The sequence below is a fragment of the Nesoenas mayeri genome, assembly GCF_963082525.1.
Source record: "Nesoenas mayeri genome assembly, chromosome: 3".
NCBI lineage: Eukaryota > Metazoa > Chordata > Aves > Columbiformes > Columbidae > Nesoenas > Nesoenas mayeri.
This window is the reverse complement of record NC_137544.1, coordinates 79,539,153-79,561,181: the sequence shown is the minus strand read 5'-3', so window position 1 is coordinate 79,561,181 and position 22,029 is coordinate 79,539,153. Positions and strand designations below refer to the sequence as shown.

Sequence of the window (22,029 nt, the reverse complement as noted above, 5' to 3'; positions counted from 1 at the left end):
TTTACCATGAGGGTGATTGGATCAGAAGATCTTTAAAGGTCACTTGCAAGTCAAACCTTCCTATGACTCCATGATCTTTATATGCAATAGTATCCAGTCTCCACTCAAAGTCTATAAATGCCTCCATTCTCATCACAGTGAAATACATCACAATGTCAGTGATGCAACAGAAGCCATGAATTTCTGGCATCACAGTTTGCTTTTATTTATGTGCAGACTCAAAAACAAAGTACTGTTTGCTGAAGCAAGACTGACCAAACAATATCCAATTGTCATCCATGCAATTACTATACAGCTCCAGCATTATTCAGAACAGAGCAATATACAAATTCATTACAGCCAGATAAAAGCCAGGCATCTTAAGCATTAGCTGCCAAAAGATAGTTACTTCCAGCTAGGGAAGCATCATAAGAGGCAGAAAGGGCACACAAAGACTGGGAAGTCACCAAAACTTGTCCACTTTTGTACACACTACAAGTCACAGAATCACAAAATGTTAGGGATTAAAAGGGAACTCAAAAGATCATCTAGTCCATGGAAATATTACTTCGAACAGGACAAGTAGAATCTTTCTGAAGGAATTTCAGACTTGGATAAATGATTCAGTATTCAAGCCACTACTTCCTCTAGTCTGAGCTTTCCTTAATGCAACAAGATAAAATGAACTAAATTCTTACAAAAACTTCAGCACAACCTTCTGTCTATGAATAACACAACTACAGACTTTTATACAACATCATCTGCACTCTAAAAGGTCATCAATTTATTTCATTGACACCTCTCTGGACCTAGTCTAGATACTTTTAAATGTTTATAATTCCTGCCATAACTTCTTCAATTGATTCTTAATAAAATAAAATACCTACCATTAGTATACATAAAACAACCACCTTAAAAAAACCAAACAAACAAACAAACAAACAAAAAATACTAAAGCAGAATCACTTATTCACTTTACTTAGTGGGCATATATGAGCTGAAAGATAGATTAAAAATAAAAATCAAAATTTTTACCAGTGTTCCTTCTATAACAGGGGTGTCAAACTCATTTTCACCAGGGGCCACATCAGCTTCACAGTTGCCTTCAAAGGCAAAATGAGTTTGATGCCCCTGTTCTAGATGACCTTTTTATCTCAGGGTTGGACAAGCAGAAATCCCCCAAAACCATATTACATAACAGCACATTTTCAAGCATTCATACAAGCATTAGGGGGAGTGAATATGAAAGAGAGAAGCAGAGGGAGGGAAAAACAATAGTAGCACTGCTGCGACAAGAAGCTCACACTAATATTTATTATCATTTCACTGTGAACTCTTAGTTTAGTTTCAAGCATCTTTTCCAAATTTTAACTGTTAAAGACAAAAGCTGCTACTCTTTTTGCCTGCCAGTGGTTGAGCTACCTTCAAAAAATTCAGACTGAACAATCTGGTTGCTTTTAAGTATGAGAGGCCACGCTCACTGGAATTCCAGGCCACAACTGTGGACCTATATTAAAGCTGGTTGCTTGAGGATGGTGGGCCTTGAAGACCGGTACCAAGAGACAAAGAGTTTCTCTTTATACACTCTCAATAGAGGCTGCAAACCATCAAGATAAGAACAGTAAAAAAGCTGCCTGGAGGATGGAGAAAGAGAATCCATTAAGATACAAAGAAGCCCCAGAGTCAGAATTACCATTGGGTCAAAAGGCATGTAGACACCATGTGAAGGGCATGTGAAGGGCAGGTGCATAGACTGTGAGGATTTAAAAGTGTGAACCTCTTTTGCCTCAGGATCCCTCCCTTTGAGAGACACCCAGTCTGGACTGTTTCTTTGCTATGCCTTTCAATTTATTTTTTTATTTTCTCTTTTGATTAAATTATTTATTTAAGCACAGATATCTGAGACTATGCTACAGGAAACCTAAGCTCAAGAGCACTTCTTTACCAGAAAGGATCTGGACACTCCGCTCATTTATGTTGGCAAGTCATAAAAATGCTTAATCATCAAATATCATAAATCCATCAGCAAAAGCTGCCATCTACCTCTGAAACACCTCTTCAATACGAATTCAACAGCATACCATTGTTACAAATTACTCTTAGCTGAAATCAAAGCAGGCTGATGTACTTGAAATACGGCTTTTGACCCACGTATCAACTCACTCATCACTACGATGCAAGTCACAGGACTGGAGCGAGGTGTTTAAAGAGTGTATTTAGCTAACAACTATAAAAACCATGGAAATCAAAACAAAAACATTAAAATTACTTTATAATGTTCGTAAAATGTAACATTAGGAAATGCCACTTTTGGTCACCCTCACAAGCTGTGCATACACATCATGCTTCAATCTTCAGTTACATAGAGGTGGTAGATAGCAGCCCATCAACCAGAATCAGAGCCAAAGGAACCACCTCCTACCCTAACGGCCTGCCGCTAGGTGCCAGCAGCCACTGTTCAGCTAGCCCTTTCTTTGCTCTGAGAGGTCCTGGGAGAGGACTTGTGGTTGTCTCAATGATATTTATTGTGTCAACTTCTATTTCCTCTGAGAGAAAAGGTAGTGGACCAGATAGCAGCATCTCACTGGTTTTATCAAAAGCTGTGCACCATACACTGGGTATCCTTTTTCCTGCCCCAAGATTATTTTCTTCTTCAAGAGCACAAGATGATGTACCTACTTTGACTATGGAAAAGCTTTGCAAAAGTACTATATAAACAACTGCCTCAATTGACTCACTTTGCTGTTGGGTAGTAAGGAGAGTCTATGTGAAGCGAGGCATGCCAGTAAAATTTCATTTTCTGTGCCTTTGAATTCAGAGAATGCAAATTTTCAGTATGCCTTGCACACATGAAATACTGCTGAATATTCTGAAAAACGGTCAAATCCTACAGCTCTTAATTTAGGAACTAGAAAGGGTAGAGTCTTTTTGCCTACATTTCTTCCTGTAACTGTTCGTCTGAGTGAATGTGAGATTCCTTCTATTTGCCTTATTACAAAAGTTTCCAACAGAACACTTATTAAAAGTTATAATTATTCAGATTACTAATCATAAATGACACAGAAGAACTCCTAGATGATAGCTTTGTTTTCCAAACATGAATTAAAAGGCTTCCAATAAATAAGGTTCAACACCACGCACTCAGTAGCAAAGTGAGAACTAAGTATTTTAAGTACCAATAATCAATGAACACTAAGTAAGGAATGGGTCCTACAGAAAAACTCTTATATGATCATGTTTCACAATGCATATCCTCAAGAGAGCCAATTAATACACACACTACATTTATCTGGGCACTTCCTAACCACCTGAATCACTTCATTTTACAAACTCAGTATTCAGCTGTGGAGTTTTTGAGGGATTTGATGTACAACCTAACCTAACCTTACTTGTATAGCTTTTCAATAACAAATTTTTCAGGAGTGAGGTTCAGTATAAATGATACATAAAATGCTTTATGTTTTATTGGAAAGTAAGATAACAATCCTGCAAGGTTTTGATTATAGAAACTTTAGATTTATGCTGCAGTTCTGCAGCCAGATGTGTGAAAAATCATAACTTCTACAAAACTGCCTGTCTTGTCATGGGTCCTCAACAGAGGAATGAAATACTCACATATAATCTGTTCACACATTTTGGGGCAGAATACAAGATAAATGAGCAATATGATGAGATGAAAAGCAATCAATCATTTAATTGAAGTCAGAAACATGTAATTTATCATAATAAATACGATTAGAAAAATCATATTATTTGAGTGTTTTCAGTATGTTTTATTCTTAAGCACATGCAAGGAGCTGGAAATGCAAAAAACTTATTTGATTCGTATCCTAAATTTGCACACAGTGGAAAGTCTTTATACTAAAGCAGGTATGTGTTTCTTTTCATCTGAGTATTATTTTGAGCTAAGTCAATCCAAGTAATGCATAATATGTCTTACCTAGCAATTCATACAAAGAATTCAGAATAGATTTCCATGCTTCTCCAGCTTCTTTCCCAGCTACATCTGCAAAATGAGCTGCACTGCTGTATACATTCAAGCGATCAATACATTCAAGAACAAGGTTGATCATACCCTAAAAATGGAAAGGCCCAGATTGTCAGATAAAAAAAAAAGTATTGTTTAGGTGCAAACATATAAGATTTTCAGAAATCTAAGAAAACAAAACATGAAAGGCATGATATGCAAAACACAGGAATAGATACATGGAGTCAGACAAGCAGAGTCAAAGCAATCCCTACAGAAAAGTTTTCCTTTACTGTGATACTAAAAATTTATTATTTAGGATGGTTAAAAAACAAACAAACAAACAAACAAACCCACCCCCCCAAAAAAAAAAAACCAAAACACAAAATGCAGTATTCCAGGTATAATTTTAGGCAAGTTTCTATTCTTGAAGTCTTTTAGGCATCTGTCTAAGTATAGGCAACTGTCAGACCCAGAGAAATAACAGACAATATTAAACAAAATATTTAAAGCATACTTATTAAACAGAAACATCCTTCTGTGTCAAGAGATTAAACTATAACAGAAGAAACTAATTCACACATAAGGAGTAAATTACGGTTAGAATTCAGGGCATAAGATCATGTTAACATCTAATTAAAAAAAAAAAAAAAAAAAAAAGAGAGAGAAAATAAAAAAAGGAAGAAAAGGAAGCAAAGCCTTAAATGTATTCCTTTAGATACAGATGGAAATCAACAGATCTAAAGAGATTATAAATGCAGCAGATAATTTGAATCTTAGAGGACAAAAAAAAAAAAAAAACAAACAATGCAAACATGCACCAGACCAAACATCAATGTTACACACACTGTGAAAGAATACTTGCAGAAAACATGGTGGAAAATGAGGAGTAAAACTGACAGAAGTACCTCTTCCTGGAAGAGGTTCTGGCGATTCTTCAGTGCTCGGAGCCTGTTTTGTTTGTCTTCATGCTCCAAATGTTCATCAGGGGGGTGAAAATAGCCAATCAAGTCCTGAAGGCTCAGACTGACTGACTCAATAGGCAAGTCGACGGTGGAAGACTTTGCTTTCTTGCTGAGAGCATCAAGGCCCCTACAAGAAGACGTCAAGTCTCCTGAGTATTGGAAATCAATCTATTTTATCATTTATACTCATTACACATTTAAAACCAACATTTTTTTAGATGCCAAAGCTCAATTCATATTCTGACAGCTACATAACTTCTCAAAAATTATTTATGTCTGCCCCATTTTCCTCTTAATGACCCATGCCTCCCTTCCAAAACATAAGTGGAAGCATCAAAAATGTTGTTTCTCTTAAATTTTTTTGAAATCCAGAAAACACATTTTAATATTCTACCTACACATTTAGCAGTATCAGAGACAGACTAAAAGACAAAGAGAAGTTATTGAAAAGCTGTTCAAAGCATCATGAGGCTGGACGTCAAAGAACCAGTCCTATGGTGCTGAAGAGCACCCAGCTAGTCCATACATGCTCTCGAGCGCATCTCTAACCTGCTCTTAAGCCATCCTCAGTGCCAGAAGATGCAGCTCCTCCACACACACCTTCCCAGCATTTCATTAGCCTTTTTGTTTCCCTGATATACAAGCCTTGACCTTGCTGTAGTCTATGACCATTGTCTCCTAGAAGAAGGGGGCAGACCATTTTCATCCATGTCACACCTGCCCCTTGCTTAGCTGAGTCTCTGACAAACCTGATAATGCAAGTTTTCCTCAGCACTGTGCTTTCCAGACCTTTCTCTTCCCATAAAACCTGACATTTCTTACAATGTGGCTGTGGCAGCTGAGACCTCACCAATGCCAGGCAGCAAGTGGAAGGTGAGGGTTTGGGAAGGCAGCAGTGGGCAGGGGGTCTGTCCCAGACAGGGGCTGCAGGAGGCCTGCCAGGACCTTCTGAAAGGAGCAGAGAGGGCCATAAGAGGCAGAGAAACCGGGGGTGCTGAGGGCCTGCAGACACGGTGCCCATCCTCAGAGACAAGGGAAAGATCCAGAGGATTATGAAACTCTGCAGGAGCCAGACAGGGCCCTGAAGCACCAGGAGAGGAGCAGCCCTGAAGAGAAGAGTCCACCCTGGTGGCACACAGCAGGGGAGAGTGGGAGGAGGGGGCTTATTTGACATTCACAGTTCCCCTTCTGACTCATTCTCAATCCTGCCATTGTAAGATGGTGTTTTTTCCTACCATATTTTTGGGTAAAAACATCTATGTAGCAAATAGATCCTTTTTGTTTTCACCCATTCTCCATTTCTGCTGACCTAAAGACAAGCACGCTTCAGCAGGCAGAGGAGCCCACCATGCCTGCACAGGCACCCTCCAGCCTCGCACTCATCTCCCTCTTTTCTTTCATTAGGAGCACTAAAGGTCACGGCAATCTGACCAGTCTTGCCAGTCCTCTCTCTTGAGCTGCATAGCATTCTGCTTGCTCCTAGGATTCCTCTTCAGGCCACGATATGGAATAGAAACCCTATTTTATACTCTTCTTTTTGCTGGATTCAGACAACACTGATAAGTATTTAGGGAGTGGGGCTGAGAGGGGGGTGGTGGTTGTTCAGTTGGTTGTATTGGTTTGGGGTTTTTTTGTTTTATTTTTTAGCTGGCCTGTCACTGCATTTGCATCTCAAATGGTGAACTACAGCTAGAAAAGTTCTACATTTAGGAAACATTGTGTATTCAGTAGGAATATTTACTGCTGAAGAGTAACAGTATCTTAGAATAAATAATTCAATGTTTCAAAAAGATGGCTACAAGAGTTATCTTTAAAACTTAATTTTTATTGTGAGCACATTATCTGAAGCACAATTTTTGTACTGACTTTATGGGAAAGAACTGGGGCACACAATTTGGAAAATAATTTTGATCCTTTCCAATTCCGGTGTTTCTTCTTGGAGTAACATCCTGTCAAAACTAAATTGTTAAATGCTACCTTGGACTTCCTGTGCACTCTGCAAAGATCTTCATTGTAATTTAGCAGTACCTTGATTTGTGAAACCTTATCATTAAATTGCCTTTCTCTGTCCTTATCTTTTATGGCATTCTTAAGCTTCTAAGAAAATGTATTATTTACAAAGTGACCTAGAGCTTGCATTTCTCTTGTATTTTAAATGTCATACAGTAGGCAATTTTCCTGACAGGCATTTTTCTCTGGTGTTATTTAAGTACCTGGGTAAATGTTTTTTCAAGAAATGTACATGTCTATGTCTGGCTATGCACTGATTTAGGACACGGTTGATTCAGGTCACCATCTCCTGCATTGTCTTCTTATGATTCTACACAGTCCTATGGCATATCATCCTTTTTCTAATGCCAGCTTTACACTGATGAGAGGGGCATTTTATCAGTTACTGAAGTCACAAACATTTGAAAATTCATTTTATCAGTGTTACTGAGAAGGACATTTGGAGTAGTAAAATCAACACAAATCGGATACATCTCGCAGTGTTTCTGAATAGCTAAATACTATAAAATAAAACATTTTATATGTTGCAAAGTATTTAAGAAACAAGTACCATTAAAAAGAAACTAATAAAGTGTAATGGGAGGGCAGAAAGAAGGTGTGATTTCATACTTTTAAGAATTTTTTTTTCTTGAGACAATGTACGTCTTCAGTATATTTGTGTCTTTTATAAGTTTGTAGTTATGCAGTTACCTCTTTCTTCCAGGTTTTACAAGGAAGAGCACTTTTAAAAACCATACACAGAAAGAGCTAAATGATGCACCGCATGACTTATAGCAAATTTTGGCAAGGAATGGTTTGTTTGTCTTTTCAGTATGTTTATTCTCTAAAATCAAGGTTGAACAATAATATCAGAAAATAGAGAAAAGAAACTGACCAATATCTCTCAGGATACACCTCTGCTGGTAACACCTAAAGAATTGGCATGAAGTTTGGTTTGAGAAGTATTCATACCTTTTATTTCTGAGGGCTAAACTGTTCACTGTAGTGTTAATGGCCACTTTGAATAAAATAAAAGAGGAAAAAAAAAATAAAAGGGATGAAAAGATAATTTTAAAAGCACACCTTATAAACCTGTTGAAAAGGAAGACAGTACTACGGATGACACGTGCCGTACGGGATTCTTCATTCTGAGATCTGGACAATGTCAAACCATCATCCATGTGACCTTCGTGATGCATTATTGCCTGCAATACAAAAATAAAAACCTGTCACTGCAAAATGAAACATTATTCACAAATAAGAAGTATGAAAATTTGCACAGGAAGAAAGGCTAGGAAAAGATGAAGCCACACCTAAAGGAAAACAAAATAATAATAATTTAATTAAAAACAGATAACTCCCATGTTTTACTTCCTTGCTTCCAAGGATGCACTTGTACTGATCCAGAAGGCTCAGTACATAATAATCTCAAAGTCACAGCTCCTATAAACAATATATTTTAAAAAAAAATAAAGTCTAAAACTTTTTGCTTATTTTTGTCAGCCTTCAAAATAGTTCTGTTACACTCCAGCAGATCCCTGAAGTACGGACAAGGTCAAAACACATATACTTTACTGGCTGTGATTTCTAAGGATGTTACTGGGCTTTTCTGACTATGCCTTGAGTCACTACCAATAATTTACAGTTTTTTATGTTTAGTTATTATGGCTCTTAAGGCATTTAATCCAATCTACATAAGTATTTTAAACTATTTTATGTAATTTCTTTTTTTCATACACACAAGCGTGTACATAGAAATTATTGATATTACATTGCTAAATTATTCAATAATGTATCTTATTAATTATTACTGTTATAGTTATTAATTATATTAGTATTATAATCACTAAAATTCTACATATATAAAAACACTGTTTCCTAAACATACACTATTTTTATAAAATATTTAGAGAATATATGTCTGTGTGCATATATATACACACCCATATACAACACAGATTTTAGAGAGGGAGAGATATGCACACAATTTTAAGGCATGACCGTTCACGTATACCAGATGTTGCTCTAGTTTTGTAGATCTGATATGTAAAACAGTCATAGAAAATACTACAGTGTGCATAACAGTCACTTTTTTCACCTTTTTTTTTTTCCCCAAAAAAGAAGGGTAAAGCATTTTTTTCCTTGCTGACAAATAATTTTCTGCAAAGTTCTGTGTTACAGTAAACACTAACATATACGTAGCTTCTTGAAGATATGTTAAGTCATAAAAGAATCCTTCTCCTACTTCAATATGCTGAACTAGCATTCTGCTTGGCCATGGTTACTCATTAAAAGAAGAAATGTCTCAGGGCTCAAGACTTGAACATTCCAACCTGAAAGGTAACACACTGACAACGTGGAAAGAAAAGACTTTGAACTAAAAGCCTCCTCAATCCAAACTACAGCACACTGAAGAAAGGAATTTTAGCATATTCTACAGGCTATTACTTATATTTTAGTTTGACTAATGTGCACTTCGGCTTTCAGTTTAAGAATTCAGTACATCACGTAACTTTTCACTACGTGACTAAAAAAAAAAAAAAAAAAAAAAAAAAAAAAGAAAAAGAAAATGCCTTTCAGAATGAAAACAAGACATGCTTAAAATTTTTTTAAATCCAGAAATCAGCTATATCTTGTAGCTCTCTTCATTTTCCCTTCCTGCCCTATAAGACTGTGACTGAATGGAATGCATTCCTCTTTAGAGTCTTACCTTCCGCTGCACGGAACCCATTCTCACAGACTTTGCATCAGCAGACTGGTACGTGAGCCATAAGCCTGTGTCTACATGTTGTATGAAGCATATTGAATCCCCATATTTTATTTCAGGTGCTCCCATTCCATCCACCTCTTTTCTTGTCCCTATGTCCAACTTTTCCTGAAGAAGAAGGAAAAGAAATGTATACAAGAACAGCAATCAACATGTTCATATTTGCATAAAAGATTGAATACTAGACAATTGTCCAGAACAGGACCTAAAAGAATATTTGAGATCCTTCATTAATGAAATGAAAAAAATGGTTAAAGTGTAACATTTAGGGAAAAGATGGAGACAGAGATGCCATCCACACAAAAACCTAGCTCATTACACTAAGAAAGATGGGTGTATCCATTTCAGCTGCCTAGGAAAGAACTAGGATCACAACTGACAGTAGATTCTTTGTTGAATCAGAAAAGCTCATGAAACAACATCAAAGAGATTGAATGCCATAGTTGAGTCAGGCATTAACCTCCAGAAGCTTTTTCTTGGGGACTTTGTTAGGGGAGAGGGGTGCTGTTGTTGGGGTTTTGTTTGTTTGTTTTTTGGTTTTGTTTGTGTTTGATTTGGTTTTTTTTCTCCCGCCTAGAAAAGATAAGCAGCTCCCTACAATTTCTTTCCAACTGCCACAGAGAGATGGTCTTTAACCTGTCATTGCCCATTATTGCCCTGCCCAACAATGGGCTCAGTATTTCCTGCGAAAATAAATCCACTTCTGGGTGTTTGCAACTGGCACGTTGACATGCTGTAAAAGAAGAATGGCATGACCATGCATCAGCCCAGCTGGTGTCCTATATAGACAGTAGACGTTTCAGGGGAGGAAAGGTAGTATCTCAAACAATACTATAGCTTGTAACTCTAATTTGAGGTGTTCCCCAATACCTAGCTCTTCTAAGTATCAATTCCTTCCCCACATAGATCCATTTAGAAGACAAACAGCCTATGCATCCTGGCTCATGGCAGATCATCCATTTAACCACTCAAATGCACATGGTTCGACTGACTGATACACCTCTAGTCTGCCTGCATGATTTGTTAAATCCACAGGTAAGCGTGGAAAAAACATGTTGCAAAGGCTCAGAATATATCTTGTTAACTGTAGAAGGGATGTTAATGTATAATAGTTATGCCCAAAACTTCTCAGGGGATTTTGACCTTCTTCACAGCAAACTGGATTTGCCTGTTGCTGAGGCTGTCGCCAGTACCTCCATTTTAGGCAAAAATCTTCTCCATTGAGAGTAACCAAAACCACTTTGACCCCTTAATTCTGATTCATGTGATCAAGTTATTGACACAGAAACTACTCATCAATCGTTCTTCTGGGAGGAGAGGGAATGCATTGCAATTGCTGCAGTTGAAACTGAGTCTACTGTGATACTGCAGTTGTTGTTCTGCTCTCTCTTTCACAGCTTCAACAGCGCGGGCAGGTTCACCACTGCAGTAACTCCCTGGATTCTGCTTCTATATGTACTCACACATGCCCAGATAAGAAGATGCTTAATTTTCACCACTGTTAAAAAGGTCATCTTTGCAAAGTGCAGGCCTATTCTAGGCTGTAGATTCAGGGTGCAAGAAGATATCATTAACCACATAAAGCTTCAACCTTCTCTGCTTCTCCTGATCAGAGGTAGAGGACAAGTCACCTTCTTCCGTTCCTCAGAGTAATGTTACAAATAATGAGACAAAAAAATTCTAAATGTTCTATCCTACTACAACCAGAGAAGATTAGGAGAATGATTACACTGCACACATGTGCCTTGACAATGTGAGAAGACAGCGTCACAATAAAAGATGACAAAAATTGGAGTTGTCAAATGATAAAACAATCTCTAATTTATTAAAGGATTTTTAAAAGCATTTAATAGATAAAGGGAGATGTCATGTAACTAAATTTTTACACTACAAATATGAATGCACTTTTTCATAACATTGGTCTTCCAGATATACTACGTTCATCAATTCCAATTATTAAACTGTTTCTGGATACAGATGTTAATTTCAATATTTTGCTAATGCCTGATTCCTTAAGTGCTGAAATTCTTATTAAAATCTTGTTCATTGATACATGGTAGTAACTGATTTATTAAATACATCTGATGCCAATTACTGGGTTATTGTGTGCTTCTATTTCATTATTAATTCATTATTTTGTTCATATTATCTCTCTAAATGTTGTATCCAGTTCTTTCAAAAGCTATCACAAATAACCTGACTCTAATAGCAGCTGGAAATTGAAATGGTACTTATAATAGGACATTGCACACAAATGATGATAAAGGAAAAAATAAATTAGGCCCTGCTATCATTTGAAGACATAACAACCTGATTTCAAGCTCCAGTCTTTTAAATTCTCTTCATAACGATGAGACAGTGTGAACCTGTGTGAAGATACTGTGCTTCTACCTTGTAAGATTTTCTTTTTTCCCCAAGTCTTCTTCCTCACAACTAATTTCTTAAAATATTAATATATGACTTTTCCAAGAAAGCACTGTCAATGACATGAGGAATAATTAACTTAAAATGAGGAATAATTAACTTTAAATATTATTCCATACATTCTTTAAAATGTACTGACTACAACAGAGATGGAAGGAGTTTGATGGTGAAATCTTCATTCCAATTAGAATTAACACTAAATTTACTTAGCATAAAAATTGCAGTGCCAACAACTTGCCAAACAAGATCTCTGTCCCCACCTATGTAAGTACACTGATAACTTTGCATGTAGATTTACAGCCCAAACTGCATTCAATCACATTAATTTGAGCTCTTTCCTGCAAAATAAACATAGCAGCCAGGAAAGCATACAGTAAAAGTTGGATTAAATACAGAAGAGAAATTAAAAGCCAGAGGATGGTGTGGGGGCAACAGGCATCGGAGCATTTATTCATTGAGCTTTTTTGGGTAGTGAACAAGAACTACAGATTTTTTTATGGAGAGGGAGATTTGAATGGAGTGCTGGATCCATGCCAATAAACAGCAGGTAGTTGAGAAAGTACATATCAACCTCAATATCTACAGTAAAACAGTTCATGAGTAAAAAACAGGATCTGAAAAACATCAGAAATGTCCACGGCACCATTTAATAATTGCATTTTGGTATAGACATAGGATACAAATTTCCATCCCGCTACCCTCTTACCATAATCTGTCACTACACAACCAGACGCTAATTCTTCCTACAGCATATTTACACATAAAAGCTTCAGTTGTATTTGCAGTCTAGGCCCATTCTTAAACCATCAACATTTTCTGAACAAAGGTCAAAAATCTTAATTCATGACACTGGAATGAACAGAAACAACTGGGTTTTTCAAGAGTCTGTAAACCACCTCAGTAACGCGAAGCACCAAGAACGCACTGGAAATGAACAGGTTTATTGAACAATATGCCAGATTTTCTCCAGAAGGGTGTGCTCTTTATAAACAGGTTTTATTCCATACATACAAGAACACATGCCAATTTACCCGCATTTGTTGTGCACTAAATGGACAAAATAATTTTCAATGGTTTTATCTTAATGTTGAAAAAAAAATTTTCTAAGTAGCCTCGCCTTAAATATGTTATCTCACTCTAATGTTTCTGGTTAATTCCTTGCAACATTCCGAAATGGATTCCCATTATTAAGGCTTGACCTTTCAGTGTTGTCTTGTCATATGACCCAACCTATACCTTCTCTCAGGACTGACATTCTAGCAGATCTCACTGACTGGAAGAAGCTAATTGATGACTGCTTTTCAAGATGACATTAGTATATTTCCTCTGAAATTTTATAAAGAAACAGATGAAGATACAAATAAAGGCTGTAAAATTTTATTAAAATTTCTGTCCTGTGGAAAAGACTGGACAGGAAAAGCAGACATTGTACAGAATGTATAAACATTTCTACATTAGTAAAATTACTTTATTTCAGTGGAAAAGTGGTGTTAAGATAAAGCTTTTTATTAAAAATAATCAATATTTAGCAAATGTGAGAGAAAAAAAAAGATCCACAGAAATGAACCACTACAAATTCAAGTCTATAAAAGAGTCATATATTTGGGGAATAAAACATAGATGTCTGTGGACATCCTGTGGTGAATAAATTGAGACTACAAGAGAGAAAAAAAAAAGAGTTTTCTGAATTGCAGATGCTTTAAAGGCTAATCTAATTCTCATTTAATTATTAGAGTAATATATGATAACTAGAGCACAAAGCCCAATTCTCAGAAACAAAATGAAAAGAGTCTTAGCTCTTCAGAAAACCCACATCTTCTGAGTGCTTTTTGGCTTGTGAGGATTTTAAGCTTTCCTATTTCTTTATTTTGCTGAGCTATTTAAAGAATTTTAACACATAAGAAGCTTCTGATCTCATTTTTAAACTTCTGCACGAGAAGTTTGCAGGAAAAAAAAGTACATATGTATGTGTGCAAGAGTGTGTTATTTTGAGCAGCTGAGTTCATGTAAGATAAGCATCTGGTTCATGTAAGATATAAAAAACTTCAGCTTTCTGCTTCTCTTACACTTATTTTTTCAATGCAGTACTGGCAAGGCAATGTGTTTAGAATGATGAGTAAGCCCCTTGCAAATAATAAGACTAAAACCAACAACAAATGTTGAGCATTACATTTGCATCTGAATCTTCAGATTTACAAGGGATACATTTTCTATATTTTTCTAAGCAAACATGAAAGCTGCTTTTCATTTAGAAATTGAAATTATCATCCACTCACATGCCCAAAGGAATTAAGTCTTTAACATTGCAAATAAAGGTATTCTTCCCTCATATCTGGTTTTGCCTATTTGAGCTAACTTATCTATAGTACAAGTGGGATCTTCATCATTCTTTTTGGGAGTGGAAGGAAGAATGATGATCATGGCAAAAAAAAGACCAAAATTGCTGTAAGTAAGATCTAGTTACTTGACATACTCCCAAGTACTAAAGCTCTGTTAGACAGAGAAGATTACGGGCTGCCTCTTACCCAGGAATAATTATTTGGGGCTAACTACATGCAACCACACAATTGAAAGGTTGGCTGCTTTCTCCATACATGCTTGGAGGAAAAGAGACCCCTAAAGCTGCTTACCTTCTCTACAGAAGCCTTTCTAGGACTACTGTAATTTTGAAATATTTATTTACTGCTTGTTTCCAGACAGGTCAGGAACCTAAAAATTTGTAATGCCTGTATCCTTATTAAATGAATCATGACACTCCTTTAAAAAGTCCTAAACAGGAGACTGGTTTAATCCTCAGCAATGAAGCGTAAACCATACAATCCATCCCTGTGGTATCTCCAGAATTCCTTCCAAATAAGTCTTTAGTTAAAATGAATGTTGATATCCACAAAATTAACATCAAATATGATCTTCCAAACTTCCAATTTCTCTGCAAATACATATTTAAATATCAGTATGATTACATCTGTCATGTGCTGATTAGCTTATAGACCCCTCCTTAAAATAGTGTCATGTTACTTAAATAATTGATAACCACAACATGTTTCTACATGCCCTAAAGCCTTCTATCTCTGCCCTGCTGAGCATAGGAGAGGTTTAGTCACTTTAACAACTAAATTTAAAAATGTTAACTATTTTGAACATGGTAGAACAAAATTACTTCAACATATAAATACTCAAAATGCTTTCAAATAATACTTCAAAATTCAGACTGTAAAAACAAAAACAAACAAAAAAAACCACACGCAAAACACAAACAAACAAAAGAATCAAAATGAACAAACAAACAAACAAACACAACAACAAAAAAATACAACTAAGAAACTTCAAATACATCATTGTCTAATCTCTGAAACACCTGTGCGTATGCTACTCAGAAAACAGAGACAAACCACCTTCTCCATATAAAAAAAAGATAGTCCCTCTAACAGTCATTGCCTTCAAGTACTTTTGGGGGTAAATAATCCATGTAACAGTACAGCATAGTACGTTGTTCCACTCTTTTTGGGGTAACCGTCACTGAAAAGTCCACCTTGAGAATCAGTGAATGAATTATTTTATCCTTCTTGCTTCAAAGGAGAAAAACTGTTGAGATTTATAGTAAGCACAACAGGAATCCCCCAATATAGTTGCACTACATTGTCCTAAAATACTTAAGTATTTCTTTGGATTTTCTAAAAAAAAAACCATAGTCTGGGTCCCAAAACAATCACCTGAACTAATCTCCATTATCAGAGTGTGAAAGTCTATATACCTGCTTTCAGCTAAATACCCATTTCTTATCTTCCCAAGCAGACAAATAATTAAAAATTAAGTAAATGCTACAGAGATGTTACTGAACAATTCTGTTTATTATTATTATTATTATCATATATTTTCAAAGACAATTTTTTAAGAAAACAACATTATTTTCAGCAACTTGCTGTAGGTGAAAAGTACAAGAAATCAAAAGACGTTAAAGAATTCATCATAGTATTATTTTAAATTTTTTACCCACTACACAAGGTACTCTTTTGAACTTGAAACGCTTATTCAAGGTGTCAAACAAAAATTCAAACTATGGTAACTTTAGATTAGACCAGTATCTGATGAAAGAAATTCTTATTTTCCAATTTAATTTAAATAACCCACAGTACTATACATTTTTCCTATGTTAGCCAAAAGATACAAGCAGTGAAGTAGCAAAGAAGTTCATCAGAAAAACAAGAAATGAGAAAACTGATTAAAAGTTGGCAAGCAGGAAAAAAAAAAAAAAACAACCCACCTTTCCAGATATTATTTATACTGAGTGTTGTTTTGGTTTTTGAGTCAGTGAAAATGTAGAGGGCTCCGATAATTTATGCAATAGGAAATACCTAAATTTTACTTAATAAAGAGACTGGAATTACTACTAGTTATATTAATGCTGCACTGATTCCATACCTTGGAAGACCGAAAACAGAATGCTGTAGATTTTACATCCGCTTTCTCTTTGTCTGTAAGAAGAAGACTCTTGTCATCCAGGAGACTTAAATATTTTCCTGTTGTTATATGTCTTAGTCTGAATGGCTGTCCCCATCTAATGTGGCTGCCACTCCATCTAAAAAAGTTCATAGGAAATGTTTGGTTTTTTAAAAACAAAACATACAGATTAACTACTCGTGAAAATACTTTACAGTACATTATATTGCCAACTAGTTGGAAAAGGGTAAAATTCTAAATGCTGGTTATTATAAAAACATTCTCACAAATAAAATTAACCTCTTCATTTGCACAGGCTGCCTGGATTCAGACTGAATTCCTCTTGAGCGAATATACAGACCGCCTATGGAGAAGGAGGCTTATACTGCACACAGAAAGCTTGGAGCTGCCAGTTCCCTCTCCAACAGTTCATCTGCCAGCAGCCGGGCTTATTCCCTCTACCAGAGCACTCTCCTTTCAGCAGTCAGAATGCTTTAGGCACACTGTAAACAGTGTGCAAGAAAAAAATAAAACAGCTAAATAAATAAATAAAAATCCTCCTAAAATAAATGTTAAAAATTATTACACAAAGACTGGTTCACATTCTTCATTTCTATGAGAGGAAACGAAGGAAAAAAAGGCAAAGATTTTTCTCTTTAAGCTCCCTAAGGACTGCTCAAGTTGAAACATAGGTTGCAGGTTTCTAACTTCCTGCCTCAAACTGCAAAGTCAGCTCTTCTGTTCTTCCTGATTAACTCCTGAAGATAAACTTGTGTAGGGTTACTAAGGAGGACGCATTTCACATAGTCTTTTCAGAAAGCTTCTCGAATATTCCTTAGGTTGAAGAATTAGAACAGCTAGGATGTTTCCCTGGATCTTCACAAAACTTCATTTAGTCTTATCTCTCCAAAAGTTTACACTTTAGATGCATGTGCACACTGCTTTTTGGAGAGGAAATCATGTATTTCTGTTTATAAAAGACCCATCATGATGGAGTTGAGACATACTGCCAAGATTCTGATGTGCTTCCACAAATACTTGTAACTCTCTATGCTTACTCTGGCCTGAAATAGCTTAAAATTATGAACAAATGTTCACATAATATCAATGAAATATACAAACACATCTTTATGAACTAACCTGATTATAACCTTACTCCCACTGTTTATTTATCACTTGCATTTAACATATTTCCAGGTACAGCACTTTCATATGTTTAAGCAATTTTCTGTTTCCCTGATGCAGATTGAAGCACTTACCTATTCAATACAAATATCCATTTGTTTAAGCATGTCTTCTTAAGAGCTGGCCATACTGTATGCAAAGCACGCAAAACCAAATTGGCACATAATTTTAAATTGCCATTTTTAAAATGCAAGAGCAACACCTGGCTTCTGTTTAGTAACAAGATTTATTAGTCTTCACTAATTAAACTTCCAAATCTTTTTAGTTATTGGTTTGAAAGCAGCCAAAAGAATGAAGAGGTTTTCCCCTCAACTAAATTCTTTTGCAAACTAAATAGTCTCTTTTCTTTAAAGTCAAGGGGCAAGGACTTTGAGGAGGAAGGAAATACAGATGCTTGGCATCTTAGAAATACATTTCTTTTCTTCTGTCTTCTATACAGCCAAGTCAGTACACTCCATAAAAGCACATCTAAGTATCAATGTTCTAGCACAGCTTCTGCTTCTCTATTAGGTAAAATGTCAGGTCAGGATCCTCAGCTATTGTGTTGCTGGGTCTAGTAAAACACATTAGCTCTGCACCTTAGCTCTGCACCTTTCATATCAGGGGCCTTGGTGGGGAGTTGCCTTTTCTCTAGCCTGATCCAATTTTCTCTTGGACTCAATAGCTGCAGACCATCAGAAAAAAAGAAATAATAAATGTGGTGCAATTGAGCCATGCCCCTAGTTCATATCTGCCAGATAGGAAATAGGACAATTTATGTGCACTTAGAAGAAAAGGCTTTTTGAGCAGTATCTTCTGAAGCCATTTCTGACTACTAATAGTTCTCTTCTTCACTGTGAGAATATGATCCCTGTCACCTTTCGGGAAAGAAAGCAACACTGAGCCATATTATCTGGCACCTAATAGCAGGGCATGCCAAGAGGCAGTCTGTGCATGGAGACAGCCCAGGCAATTGTTATGAGGGTTCAGAAACAACGATTCCTTCAGAATCATATAAAATTAACAAAATTAATATTATACCTGCAGTCATTCTGGAAAGGACTAGAACTGATAGAGGACTTCAGGCATGTGTGCGCTAAGTTATAAATCAAAGCACTGGCATGAATAGTAATGTGGCTGCTATAAAGCAGTGAATGTATATAGCTATTAGAATATGATACAGGAAAATAGGGAGATGAGAGAACTGCAGATCTTTTTTCCTGGTAAGAAAGTCGTGTGCCTTAAAAAGAAAGATTACCACTGACTTTGCTTAGTTGTTTTGATGGTTCTCACAATTCCTCTCATTCATATATGTTCAAATGTTTGCCCTTCAAAAACTTGTATACAACGCCTGTCAAAGTGAGGTATACAACAGTCATAATAGAAGCCTCTAATTTCTTAAATCCCCATGTTGTTCCAGTACCACTGCTTATTAGGGGGGTACATTGCAATGAGGAAAAGAAAAAGCCATTGTTGTCACTTAAGCAGTCTCAAGGTCAATTTTAGTCCAAAGCAAAAATCTCACTGCCTTATCAATGGCATTTAACATCACCCTATTAAATAAAATGCACACACAGCATCATTAGAGCGTAACTTTTCACTATGCTGCCATGATTTAATCTCTAAGAAGCAATCATTTATTAATCACTAGAAATTTTATCACAAGCACAGATTGTAATACAGGTTCAGTGCAATTTTACAGTGCAATTAACAAACAAGACATGATTCCTTATTATCATTCCAACACTTCTAACAATGCAAGGTAGAATTTATTTCTGTAAATTTTTACCTTCGAAGATTTCCAAATAGCTTAACCAAGTTAGGGGGTGATACACATTAATTATTACTTTTAAGGATGTTAAAAATGTAAATTGTGAATTCACTGACAGCTATAACCACCTCAGGAAAACAAAAATCCATAGCCTGTATGCTAACACACACTCTCTCAGGAAGTTGTTTAATTTTTCATGGAAGTGAAATAGAGCACTTTTGGAAGATTATTTTAGTATTATCAGTCTGATTTTATAGTTAGAAATCTGGTTTTACAGGAACACTCTTACTACACAAAATGTGACCTGCCAAATGGACTGCTGCTTCTGAGAGAAATTTTACTTACGCAACTCTTAGAGTCTCTAGTCGCCAAAGGGAACGAGCATGAATTGACACAGCCCCACCTTCATAATGGACAGTTCTGAAAACCAAACAAAGGCACAAACTAAATGCTCAGCTCTGTTGGAAGAATCTATCATATATATTTGTTCATTTAACTGCATCTCTCATTTTAAGATCGCCAAAACAATTATCGCAACCACCAGATTCAGAGGTTATCAGATTCAAAACCAGCTCTAATCAATTAAACCTTCAGACTTAGTTACTCAAACTTTAATTGTCTTTAGCACCCATTATTGTGACATTCATAACAAGATCTATACAGTGTTTGCTTAGCCATCTTTCTTAGTGTTTTAAGGAGAGAATATATGGAAAAAAAAATCAAAAGCCTAATAATTACAATATTTCTAGATTCCAACCAAAAACAAACATCCAATGATGATAAAGATTTGTGATCACTGCATACATCTCACAAGAAAGGCAGTGTTTTGTAAGAGCTTAGAGTACTAAAATAACCATGAAAACTATTACACTGAATTATGAAAATTCATTTATTTGGCACCTGAAGTTTCACAACCACACCAATACATTCTTCACATACCTCAGATGTTAACAGCTTCCTATTTCCAAATCTTAATATGCATATATTTTTATATATATATTTAACATATATGCATATATCCAGAAACCTAAGTGTTTCCAGAAAACAATTCAGCCTGAAAAAAGGTTGTTTTCTTTTTTCTTTCATACTACTCAGAGATAAGTGATATACATTGGATCCACAAAGTCCCTGAGTAGGTAACCTGGCTTTTCTTTAAAGGAAACACCAAGGAATGTGGTGAGTATTAAGCTCTGCCACTCCAGATTTAGGCAGCCATTCTTTGGACCGCTTCCCTCCTGCACCCTTGTTTCTGCCCTAGGACATCACCAGAATTTTAAAATCAAGCCTTTTCCTTTGGGGAAATGAATAAAGGAGTCACTTGTGCAAAGGGCTGCTGTCACTGTGCTTATCAGATCAGGCACTGCAGGGAGCAGTGCCAGAGAATGGCCCTGTCCTAGGGATCCGGGAAGAACTTATGGATGGAGTAAATGTTGTGATCTTCAGCCAAGATCAGGCACTGCCAAAAATAGCCAGAGACATAACTTCAAGGAATATTAATACAGAAATCGTAGGCATTTCCCGTCATTTGTTGTTAGTTTTTTGAGGACCACCATTTTGGCATCAGGTACCTAATAGTTACCAGGCTTTAGCTTCCGAAGTCCTCCTGTGGATGTAACACAGAGGGACTGAATGCTTAGCACAGAGAAAAACCCAGCATTGAAAGAGATAGCTCAAAATCAAATGAAATAGTGAGTTAGAATATATGTCTTAGTACTGTTAACAACAAATGAGACTACGGATGTACTAAAATCCATCTTAGAATATGATAAGAAGTATTAAGGAAATAAATACTCCCAGACCTTGTAAATGAAAGACGACAAATTAAAGGGGAAAAATTAATCAAACTACAAAATAAATATTCCTCACTACACTTACAGAACCATTTACACTGAATATTCATGAGCCATGTATAAACAGAAACTCTGGTATATGCTACATGTACAAAAAAAGAAGTTATAGGTGTATATATAAACATGTACAAAATCCTTCCCTTGACCTTATATCCACTGTTTTATCTTAGTCATTTGTTGCAACAGTTGCGGTTGGAGGAGCAGGTGACGGATATAAGTTTCTCATATCTGTCTCACAGAAGGGAATGAAATTCAAAATCAGTCTTATTTTTTAATTGAAATTGACCTTCATTAGTACAGTAAAAAGCAAATTCTAAACCATCTTGCACTCAGCTGCTTCTTTGTTCAGATGCTTTCTCTTCTCTTCAGGCATTTGTTCAAATTTTTATTCTGCAACTAAGAGACTGGGTTTATGTTGTAATATGCACACAATAACACATCAGATGTCACCTTGGTTGCGTTTGTTTGGGTTGGGGATGGGAGGAGTGAGTGGGTTGTTTGAGGGGATGTTGTCGAGGGGCTTTTTTTACGTCAAAATATTCTGATTACATCCTAGCCTATTTCAATATGAACCTCACTGATTAAAATGTATTTGGAATTCTTGCAATCGCATAATACAAAATTTAACAATTTTATTCAGCAGTTTTCAAGTCATTAAATGTATGAGAAATCAAGCCAAAGCAAAGGCTTAAATTAATCAGAATAATTCATTT

General features: G+C 36.1%; 1 protein-coding gene across 1 annotated transcript in view; it reads right to left on the bottom strand.

Annotated features, from left to right (window-relative positions):
• Positions 1-22,029, bottom strand: part of RYR2 (ryanodine receptor 2) — a gene marked incomplete at both ends in the record, with an annotated part of 394,128 nt that overhangs the window by 199,203 nt on the left and 172,896 nt on the right. The window contains 6 exons of the mRNA XM_080342351.1: positions 3,920-4,055; positions 4,855-5,038; positions 7,984-8,105; positions 9,611-9,775; positions 16,514-16,670; positions 19,812-19,886. Coding sequence (XP_080198477.1) covers positions 3,920-4,055; positions 4,855-5,038; positions 7,984-8,105; positions 9,611-9,775; positions 16,514-16,670; positions 19,812-19,886 — 839 coding nt within the window. The remainder of the gene's footprint in view (positions 1-3,919; positions 4,056-4,854; positions 5,039-7,983; positions 8,106-9,610; positions 9,776-16,513; positions 16,671-19,811; positions 19,887-22,029) is intronic.